Genomic DNA, 11,579 nt, shown 5'->3' with positions numbered 1-11,579 from the left:
GAGTCCCACTATTTTATTAGCTAAGACTTATGAATAAATTATTTAAAATGTGCAGGATTAATAAAAAGGAGAAGAACATTTCCAATAAAATACAGGAAAGGAGTCAACGCCAACGGTCAATTAAGCTGAACTACCTCCTTTAATTCTAGATTTGGACTACCAGAAAAATAATAAAACTAGAAATGTATGAAAATGTTTTTCCATTGAACGGTTCAATAGCACCAAATGCAAGTTACCAAAGTTTGGTATGACAAAAAATTCTGATTAGTGTTTAATTGGAATTGCTCTTTTAGAGGGCTGGTAAAGAGAGCTAAAAAAAAAATAAAAAATAGAGCGAGTTCGCGCTCATGAAAAATTAATCTGAAGGCAAAAGATACTTCAACATACTTTACAACAATTTCCAGGTGAATGAGAAACTATGTCAATAACCAGTACACATCTCTCATTTACAGATAGAAAGTCTTGACTACAAAAAAAGAAGAAGATACTTCTCGTATCTCATGTACCAAAATTTTTGAGTCACAAAAGCAGCATTAGCAACTCACAAAGTATTAACACATTTTAATATTCTCCACCTAAAAGATTCATATAGACCATTTTACAGTTCAAGGAACCTCAGATAGACCTTTCATTGGTCTTGGCTGCAACTGTTGGCTTTCAATCCTGGCTTCTAGCAGCTTTGCCTTCAGTGTATTCTCTTTTACGCCTGGTGGTAATTTTGAAGAAGATTCAATCACCTCACTATCCGGGGGTGTTACTTTTGATGTCCACTTCTGCACTGGACTGGCAGGACCAGTAAATGTCGTTGGATCAAAAGACTGTTCCATGTGCTTATCGTCATTTGGAGGTGTCATGGCTTCTGAAGGCAACGACTGATCTTTAAGCAACTTATTCAGCAAGGAATTTCCAGCTTTCGTTAAGTTATTCTTTCTCTTCTGGAATTTTCTCTGTTTTGTGACAGGTTTCTTAAGCACGCATGAATCATTACCTTCAACGGGAGTCTCCTTAACCACCATTGCCTCGAAAATTTTCTCTTCAGGTTGAATTCTTGAGCTACTCACTTCAGGGTCCTTTGAAATTTTAGTTTCAATCTCCGTCTGTGGTGGATTTGATTGAGCTATTTTTTCGACATGAATGTCTGGAGTAAATTCGTCATCTTTCTTGATGCAGCTGATACCATCATGCTTTCCACTTAGACCTCTATTTGATTCAGAAGCATTGTCAAATGAATCTTCGTCTTCCTTATCTATTCTGGGTGCACTTGCAGGATTGTTCAAGTGAAAGGATTCCAAAGAATGCCGGCGTAATCTACTCTCCTTTGCTCCTTTCAGGTTTAAGACATTATTCCCGCAATCACTAGATTGTCTAGCTTTAAGGAAGGTTTGTATCTCGGACCTCAACTTGTCTACAATTGTTTTCTTTTCAGCAGGATCATGACGTCTTTGGGCTTGCTTCATTTGCATTCTTTCATCTAACCAGGCTTCAGAAATATGGATGATCAATCCATCCTTCTCTTCAGTTAATATTTGATCCTTGCTTACTTTGCTTTTCAAGAATCGAGCTACTTCTTCGTACTCCTTAATTCCGTAGGCAAACTCATCACATAATTCTTCTAGCATAATCCGTGCCTCCCGTTCTCTTTCAAGTTCTTTTAAAGCATTAGAGAAAGAAGATTTCACTTCAGCTAGCTCTCGAGCAAGCTTACGGTGAAGATTCTCCGAGTGTTTCCTCAACTTTCTTTCATCTCGCAGCTCATCCGTCAATATCTTGACTGCCTCTTCAGCTCTGCTATGTTTCTTGTTCTTTCTTCCAATTCTGTACTCATCAATTAGCATCATCAATTCATTTATTTCTTCTTTGTCTCTTTTCTTTTCTTCTTGTAGTTCCTTAACACGTCTTTGGGAGTGATCAACTTCTTTTCTCAATGCTTTCACCAACGACATGTTAGATGCTTGTTGTTCTTCAAGGCTCCATATCCTATTAAGTATCTTAAGTAACTCTGCCGATGTTTTCAGGCTGTAACTTGACTTTCCACTTTTACCTTTAATGTCCTTTGAGCTGGTGGGAGTCTCAACAGGTTTATAAGGAGCCATCTGTATGTCAGGGAACAGAAAGAATTTAGACATTAGTACACCACCGAAATTGGTTGTCATGAAATTTTCTGAAGTAATCAAATATAGCACGTGCAAGACGGACTTGAATGTGGTTAAACAAGTTGATGCGTGCAGGCAGTAACCTTCTCATTTCAGGACATGCTACTTCTCATGTAGTAAACGTAGGATCATAATACACTCAATCAAGGGACATTTAGAGAACAATATCGGAATTTCAGAAGTTACATACAGTATCCCGAGTGTATTCACCACAAAAAATTTCTGAAATCAGTTGATCCCAGCAGATATTTCTGAATGAATACTCATATCTAGCCACGTCCCATGTCTAAAATCAAATGTTAAATATTTCATAATTCCCTAGTCATATAGATACAATCATGTGCTACTGAATGCATAATACTTCAATTTGCTTAAACGGTACTTAAAAAGGAAAGTTACCTCCATTGAGCTACAATAACTTGCAGGTGATTCAAGTGATTGAGCGCCTCCATTCTTCGCAATTAAATGATGATGATGTTGTCTAAGTGATGCAGCAATGTCCCTCCCTAAGCTACTGGTGCTTGTTGGCTGCAACAATGACAAAGAAGCACAACTAATCAGGTTATTGCCTTTCGGATGCAAGTTAGAATTTTTTTAAGGCACTTCATAGTTTAGCAGAAGTTAACCAAATAGACATCCTTTTAACTAGGAACTCTGTAGAAAGTTTCATCAGGAACTAATCATTCGCAAGATTAACACAAGAACCTACACAATTGGCTTAGCAAAACAGAAATCTGTAAAGCAATTTTATGTGGCAGTGGCAAGAAACAATTAGTATATTAAACAGATACTAATATATACTTATGTTCTGTTTGTCTTTCTAACCTAATTGAATGATATCAACTTGAGGAACCAAAAAATGCTTAAGCAAAAAGCATTTTATAACAATACAATATGCAGTTTGTAGTAAAAAAATAAGTTTTTTGTACTTGACCTGCTGTGGTGGGCTATGTGGTGGGTCAGTTGGTTGGGTGGGAAGCTTAGATTTGTCTTTGTGATTTTGAGGTAGAGGGCCAATCTTGCTCATCTTGACAACTTTTTTCACTTGGGGTTGAAATTCCCAAAGATTGGCACCAAGTTTTCTGACAGAGAGTGAAGCAGAATTGGAAGCAAAGGGCAAATCTTGAAGCAGAGAACCATCAGTTTGTGCCAAACCAATTTTCCATGTAGGTGAAGGTGTTGTACAAGTACCCCCTCTTTTCCCCACCAAAACACCTTGTTTCAACTTTACTACCAACAATTCTTCTTCCTCTTTCTGCTTTTTCTTTTCCTCTCTCTCCATCTTTTTCTCACTCTTGTACATACCCAAAAATAAATTCAAATTCTTGGTGGTTGTCTTACTCAAAAGTCTTCTTTTTCTACAAAAAAATTCAAACTGTTTGATGTTGTCCACCTCCCCATATCTCTTTTACTTTAGACTTACTATTACTTTTTCTCTTTACCACCACCCCCTTTGTCTCTCTGCCTCTCTCACACACGCCAACAAAGTTTTATTCCTGTAGTTCTTGTGAGCTCCTCCTCCTATTAATCCACCCATTTATCTGTTTTCTTCTTTCTTCACATATGCCCCTATTAAAAATCTTTTGTCTGCTTTATGTCACTGGTCTTATCATGTCACTGGTCTTATCTCTCTCCGTATCTGTCAGCAATTGCTATGCATTAAAGTTCTTGTTATACATGCGTAAGTATTGAATCATAAAGGTTTATTATACACACGTAAGCTTATGACTTCTTAATTATGTGACAATAAGTTTATCGATGACATCATCGTACCTGTCACCAATTGCGTTCTTTTCTCAATTCTCCTTTTCGTCAACTTTAATGTTGTTGACTCTTCCTATGTTCTCTGTGTATACCAACTACTAGAACTAGCATATGGGAAAATATTAAATGGGGTAATGTTTAGCTTAGGCTTTTAATCATGGGGATTATTGGTGAGTGTGACACGTACAAGTTACACTCATCAAGGACCAAAAATCAGAGAGACACACATGCAGCTACTCTGCTAAGCAAGTTTGTCAAGAATTTCCCATCCAATGAGGATTCAAGCAAACTGGCAATTATAAAGAAAAGCCAAAAGTTTTGGTAGAAAGAGTCCAAATTTAAGGACTAGAAGGGTTGGATGTGGTCCTTAGGCTATGTATGTGTCTCTAGCTCTCTTGTGAAATCATCATTCTTGCCCCCATTCGGTTAACTGAACAAAATATACACATACCACATTTATACTGTCCAATCCCTTTGCTTCATAAAGTTTTTTTTATCTCAACTATCATCGATTATCATAAAGATATTTCAAATGTCACTTATTTTCTTTTTTTATCTAAAATTTTATCATTATTTAGGGAGAAAATGAATAATTGATAATTGAAGGTTATTTTGATAAATAATTGATGATATTGTTAGGATTTGTCTTGACATAATAGCATTCACAATATAGTCGTTTAAAGAGTCTGTTTAGGTGGGAGATTTTTCTTTCTCCCAATAGGCTTGATGTTTTTTTCAATATTAATTTTTAATATGTAGGTTGTTTGATCAAATAACATCAATAATATGTTTTTGGTATGTTTTCTTTGTCGTCTGAATTATCGTCTATATAGTTTGCAACTAAATTAGCTTTCGCATGACGCCCTCTCGATTTCGAATCCGACAGATATTTCACATAAAAACTCGCACATGAAATAATTCAGGTATAAACTTAAAATATCGAGATACTTTATACATATTCAGGTATATCAATTTTCTTTTTGAAATTATTTTTTCATGTTATATTAATTTCTCTAGCAGCAATTGACTGATCAATCAATTATATTCAACAAAGAATATTGTTACAAAGAGATTTGACTATATTAATATAATAAATATATAGTACTATTATTTTTATTAACCTCTCCTCTCTTCCTTTATAGCGTTTAGTAGGCAGGAAAAAGGAATCATTAGGCTAAAATCATGCGCAAAAGGATCCTAAGATTGCAAGAATCTGAATTCATCTTTACTTTGTTTAAAGTGTTAAGGTACTTTTTGGTCTTCATTACCATCTTAACAAAACAATATTGGGTAAACTAAGAGATACAATTCATAATCTTCACTGAATTACCACTAGGTAAACTATACATTAGGTAAAAAATTACACCATGAATTGTAAACCATTTAACTTATGTAACTCCAAGGCATAAAGGCTGGATTATGGATTTCTTAAAGGAAGAAGATAAAGACCACAAATATTTATTGATAGGATAAGACACTTTGATACTTCTAGCTAGCAAGTCCCCATCACGTATTGCAACCACAAGTGTTGGAGCAAGAATAGGGGAATTGGATCAATGTGTTAATTTATTTATTTTTAATATCCCTCTTTAAAACCCTTTGAGGGCCCTTACACAACTTATAAGGGACAAGTGCAACTCTTTAATATGATTTTTTTTTTTTTTTAAAAAAGAAAATATTCTATTTCCATCTTGAACTATACGCGAAAAGGCTGAGACATACTCGAACTTTAGGAGAGTCCTATTATCTCCTGAACTAATTCAAATCGTATTTTTGACAACCTTAGTGCCTACGTGGCACACACATGTGCCTACGTGGACCCTTCAGTGTATTGTGCCATGTAGGTACTAAAGTTGTTAAAAATATTATTTTAATTAGTCCACGGGGTGATAGGACCCTCCTAAAGTTCGGATGTGTCTCAACCTTTTCGCATATAGTTCAAGGTGGAATAGAGCATTTTCTATAAAAAAAAAAAAAAAAAAAGAAGAAATGTACATCGATATGATTTCAAGTAGGCAGAAGTCCTGAAACAATTTTCGCGTATAAATTCTTGCTATTTGGCTAATGAACATATATGCACATGAGGGAAATATTAAAAACCGATAACTTAAACTTTTAGATAGAATAATTATATATATTCTAACATCATTGTTACCCACTCAAGTTTTCTCTTTCCCTATTAACTAATCCTACTATTGTATATCCTTCTTTTAGTAACTATGAGAAAAAGGGTACTAGAAATCATGTAATACAAAAAATGATGAAAGAAGAATGTTGGGGGGGAAATAAAGATAGACAAAGTTGATGGACCACAAAGTAACATGTGGTCCAACTAAAGTATAACATTCTCAACTTCCATGTAACAGCTAAATGCTAAGCACATTTGCTTTTAGTGGGCCCTTAATGGGCTCATTTATTGCTAGTCCAACTAACTCTGGGGCCCATGTTAATGTAAGACAAGTCATGAGCCTTTGTGTCCCAACAAAATACAGGAAATTGCCTAAAGGATAATTGGCATTTTACGTAGTATTATTATTGTTTCTCTTTCCATATTTAGTGATGCTGCAATGGGAGAGGGCATTATTTAATTTTGCAATAAAGTTTATAAGGACGATTGTTGCGAAATTAAATAAATTATACTTAACGGATACCACTTTCTAATTATCACATCTAATGTTGATCAAACACCGAGTGATGAGAGAAAGAAACATAAGAGAATACGCTTGTCTCAGAAACTGTAAATCGATCGAAAAAATATTTTGTGAAGAAATATAAATATATTGATAAAAGAATATATACCGCGGCAGAATGAGGCAAAGATTATGACAGGGAAAAAGAACCATTCTTATTTGGAAGTGAAAGAGATTTTTAGTTGCCTTTAAATGGAATGAATCAGAAGTAAAAGAATATATAAATAAGACAAATATATAATACAGCACCACCAATATTATTTGTTTTGTTTAAGGTTTCAAATAATCAATTTTATTTCAGGTTCGGTTATTTCCGGTTGTTGTTTGTTAATTTTCACCAATAAACTTTTGCAATATTCCCTTTCTTGGAATGGAAAAATAACATAAACATACACTTTATCTTATTATATTTACATAAATCTCCACTCTTATAATTACAAAAATTCCAATTAATTATATATCTTTGTTGGATGTATCTAGAGCTAATTATGTATTTCGACAGCCCCAAAATCAGAAAAAATGTCTCGGGAGATAATTATGTATCTTTACAAAGGAAAAAATGTATCTTCGTTGGATGTATTATGTATCTCGATAGACCCAAAATTGAAAAAAAAATGTATCCGGAGCTAATTACGTATCTCTACAAATAAAAAAATGTATCTTCGTTGGATGTATCGTGAGTTAATTATGTATATTAACAGACCCAAAATTAAATCTTTAGTAATTATGCAAAAGGCCAGAATTTTCTGTAATTAGACTCAAAACTGTCGAAATTTATGTTGTTTGCCCTGAAAAAATTAATAGCTCATTGTGTCCACAAAGGCCCAAAATATTGGGCTCATATGGAGAGCAGATATTATCAAGTCTAAGCCCCACAAAACAATGGTGAAGAAAACACAAGTGACAAAGTAAGATTTTCCAAATATGGGTGGTTTTAGATACTTGACCCCAAATAAGAATGTTTTTGAAGAATAGTCTTCCTTACTTTTTAATGTACTAAAAGTACCATTTTTCCCCTCTACACCTCAAATATATATTTTTAAACTTTCCATACTCATTTAGCTCTCAAATTTTATTTTTTATTTTTTTATTTTTCCTTTACTTTTATTATTTTAATTTTTTTCACTTTTTTATTTTTTTCTTTAAATTTATTATTCTGTTTTTTATTATTTTCAGTTTTTATTTTTTCCTTTAACTTTATTTTCATGTTTTATTTATTTTCATATTCAGGTTGGCATTGTAGCTTCAACTGTCATCGACTCTACTCCGTTCTGCATTTTTACCATCGACAGTATACTCCTCCGTATTTAATTATTTAGAAAAGTTCCTTCTCGAGCACCAGGACCATCTCCAGAGAAATCTCCAGCACCCACACTTGATGCATCTGCACCTACTGCGGATGCTAGCTCCCCTACTCCAATTATGTCTCCTCCTGCTCCACCGATTTCATCTCCGGCTGGTGATCCGGAGGACGATCCAGCAGCTGATTCAGAGAACAGTACGGCGGGGAAGAAGAATAACGTCGGTACCATATATGGCAGTTTTTGATTCGGATGCTTTGCAATCCATTTTTTATCAGAAGCATCCTTTCATCTGTGACATTGAAGCATTTGATAATCTGTCGAGCTTGGACACTAATCTTTGGGCGTTCATCGAGTGTGGATTGAATACGTCGAAATGGTAGGTTTACTATCTTTAAGCTTTTCATTTTGTCATTTTTTGTACTTATGGTAACGCATATATTCTAATTGTATTCATTTTTCATGTATTTTAAGTGTCAAAAATATATACGTTAAAGGAAAAGATATGTTGCCCGAATGTTTAGTATTTGGCTCTTTTGTTGTGGTTTCGAAGGAGTGATTTTATTCACTTGCAACTTGTGGTCGACCTTTGAATGACACGGTATTATCACTTGCTATCCTAATCTATATTTGGATTGGCTAATATCTACCTGCTATCTTTGTAACTTTGGTGTAAAGTTGTAACTTTTTTATTCACTAGTAGAGCCAGGTGTATAGTTAGAGGGGAGAAAGAGGGTCATTCGATTTATAGTTTAATCTTGATTTGTCTACCTGTTTTAACTTTATTTTTATTTCACTGTAGAAACAAAGCCAATGTTGTTAACAAGATCCCTCCTGTTCTGATTCATTGTCCGATCACAAGGTTTGGCTCATTTCTTGGTTGCATAATACTAAGTAGGCGCTTGGCCGTAGAATTTATAAAGTTAGAGTTGAAGATAGAGTAATTTTTAATTTGTATATGGGGTTGCTGACATTTCAAGAAGTTACTGCACAAATCGCGATCAAACAACAGAAACCAGCAGTTGAGTTACAGTGTCTATCCCCTCCTGATTTATTTTATAACTGAGTTGTTGTTAACATTATATATCCACAGATAACAAAACCACCAATTTCAGTGGCACCAATTAGAAATGAAACAGAAGACTGCATTATTATCGATGCTGAAAATTACAAGGCTACTGGTTATTCTGGCATGTCAATATTTGTACAACATACTGAAGCAATGATGGAGGAAATTGATAGGATGGTAAGCTTATATAATCTATATATCTTGGTTATAAATATAATTCCTATGGATTACCATTGATGTGTTAAATCTTTTATTCAGGATGAGAAAATTGAGATGGAAGATGCAGATGATTGGCTAGTTGTGGACATAGATAGTTCTGATAAAAAGAACAAACTCACTGTAGTGGAATACATTGATGACATCTATGCTTACTACAAGAAGGCTAAGGTTGAGATGTTATCTCCACTCTCCCTATTTGTTTGTTAGAAGTTTTTTTTTGCTTACAACTTGTACATGCTCATTACCCCACTGTGTGGGAATACACTGGTTGTTATTGTTATTGTACATGCTCATTAGGATTATGGCGCGTAAAGTTAGCAGAAGTCCCATATTTTTCAACTGATAATCTAATTCTCTTGGATAGGATCTCATTAAGCTTAATAGATTGTCAAATTACTCACAAAAGCTAGTCTAATTTTAATATGGACTGCAATTTTTAGTCAGTAAAATAATAGGTGCAGAACATCGAATATATAGACACACGGAGGGTATACTTGGGCTGTTTCTGTTGTGATGCTATTCTATCAAGGATGATTACTGTTTCAATTTTAATTGGAAATCTGGAAAGAAATGGAGGTTTATTTTTTACCCCTTTCTTTTAATGTCATTTTCAATTGCAGATCTCTGGCTATGTCCCTTCAAACTATATGGAACAATAATTTGATATCAATGAGAGGATAAGAGACATCCTCATTGACTGACTGATTGGGGTATTTATTGTTTGTTGTTGTATGTTATTTCTGATTGTTATGAAGAAGAATGTGATAATTTTAGGTGTCATTTAACGTCAAATCCAATTTATAGGTTTACTACAAGTTTGAACTGATGGAGAAAACCTTGTATTTGACTATGAATCTCATCGATAGATTTCTTACAGTTCAGTCAGTGATTAGGAAAAAACTTCAACTTGTTGGAATAACAGCTTTGCTTCTTGCCTGCAAGTATGAAGAGGTTTTTGTACCTGTAGTGGAGGATCTAATTTTGATTTCTGAAAAGGTTTATGCCAGAAAAGAAGTGCTTGAAATGGTTAGTTTAAAGACCAAAATCTTACATTATCAGGACTTGTATCTCCATTTCGTCCTTCCTTGCTAAATGATTTCAATCGTTTTCTTATCCACAAGAAAAGTTGATGGTTAATGCCTTACATCTCAACATGACAGTACCTACAACTTATGTGTTTATATGACGGTTCCTTAAAGCCTCTTAGTCTGATAAGAAGGTCGGTTAAATGTCTTTGTTATATGAAAAAGTAACACAATAATATGAATCACTACTCATACAACTTTTTGTCATTGTTTAAATCAGGGGGAGCTCGTGTCTTTCTTCTTGATCGAGCTATGTCTGGTTGAATACGAATTCCTTAGATTTCAACCATCAATATTTGCTACTGCAGCTGTCTTTACTGCTCAGTGCACTCTCGGTGTGTTCAGGAAGTGAACGCAACCTGCGAGAAGCATAGCAGCTACGGCAAGAATCAGATTTTGTAAGTATATTTTGTTTTTAAAGATACTTGTAAATGTACATCTCTTTATCGAATAGATAAAGATGTGTAATTGTGTGCCTTATTTTCTACGACAGGAAATGCTCGAAATTGATGATTTCTTTCCATCAGAAGGCAGCAGTTGGGAAGCTTACTGGCGTGCACCGAAAATACCACATGTCTAAATATAGCAATGCTGCAAGATGTAAACCAATTTTTTTTTTCTGTTAGAAGCCTGGTTCTAGAATAAGAAGAACATATGAGGGGGAATGACATACTTTACCAGTAGTTGTGTTGAATGAAATTGTTGATGTGTGTGCAACATATGTTGTCCCAGGCTCTGGGAAGGGGGAAGGGTGTTTTTGAGTTCTTTTGCTACTGAGAGAACCATGCGTTTAGTTATTTATTTTCATGTACATTGTTTGACATTGCTAGTGTTTTGTGAAATATCTTTCTTTCCATACTTTTTCTTGAATACAAACGTTAGAAAGTTAAAATTTCTTCTTAACAGTACAAAGCTTAAGTGATTAGAAGCTTGGAGACACACACACACACACACACACACACACACATATATATATCCTCTAAAACAATAACTTTATTAGTTGATCTTGAGAATAAGGAGTGTCAATGTCAATAATACTAGTGAGAGAGAGGTAACAAATTCGCATATTGGACCAACGTATTTATTAACTAGGTCCCTATTTTAGCTTGTCCAATACTATTTGGGCCAAACATGTAACTCAATGATTGAAGCGCCATAAGCAAAAAATGCATATTAAAACCTGTGTTGAGCAAAAGAATATTAGTAACAATTTGTATTTGATGTTTATAATCACAGTACAATAATTTTCTAAACTAAGTCTTGCAGATGAGGTAAGAGTTGTATATATGTTAATAATC

The 11,579-nt window shown here is 34.3% G+C and overlaps 1 protein-coding gene and 1 pseudogene across 1 annotated transcript; one reads left to right on the top strand and one right to left on the bottom strand.

The window, feature by feature from the left end:
* Positions 1–359: 359 nt before the first annotated feature.
* Positions 360–4,183, bottom strand: LOC107839246 (uncharacterized protein At5g41620). Its single transcript, XM_016682655.2, has 3 exons — positions 3,088–4,183; positions 2,553–2,681; positions 360–2,093 (listed from the first exon to the last, which is right to left on the bottom strand). Exons 1-3 carry the CDS (start codon positions 3,454–3,456, stop codon positions 606–608), a joined length of 1,986 nt encoding a protein of 661 aa, XP_016538141.1. The 5' UTR covers positions 3,457–4,183; the 3' UTR covers positions 360–605.
* LOC107879246 lies at positions 2,092–10,939 on the top strand (annotated as a pseudogene).
* Positions 10,940–11,579: the final 640 nt, after the last annotated feature.

The sequence above is a fragment of the Capsicum annuum genome, chromosome 8 (genome assembly GCF_002878395.1).
Source record: "Capsicum annuum cultivar UCD-10X-F1 chromosome 8, UCD10Xv1.1, whole genome shotgun sequence".
In the NCBI taxonomy this organism is placed as follows: Eukaryota; Viridiplantae; Streptophyta; class Magnoliopsida; order Solanales; family Solanaceae; genus Capsicum; species Capsicum annuum.
Note: the sequence above shows the minus strand (reverse complement) of the source record. Positions and strands in the feature narration are given on the sequence as shown.

What these genes read in the sequence shown, in the direction of transcription:
- LOC107839246 (XM_016682655.2), bottom strand. Translation starts at nt 3,456, where the DNA reads ATGTACAAGAGTGAGAAAAAGATGGAGAGAGAGGAAAAGAAAAAGCAG. An exon ending in CACATAGCCCACCACAGCAG is followed by an intron (nt 2,682 to 3,087) that starts GTCAAGTACAAA and finishes TCATTGTTGCAG; the next exon opens with CCAACAAGCACCAGTAGCTT. An exon ending in GTTATTGTAGCTCAATGGAG is followed by an intron (nt 2,094 to 2,552) that starts GTAACTTTCCTT and finishes CCTGACATACAG; the next exon opens with ATGGCTCCTTATAAACCTGT.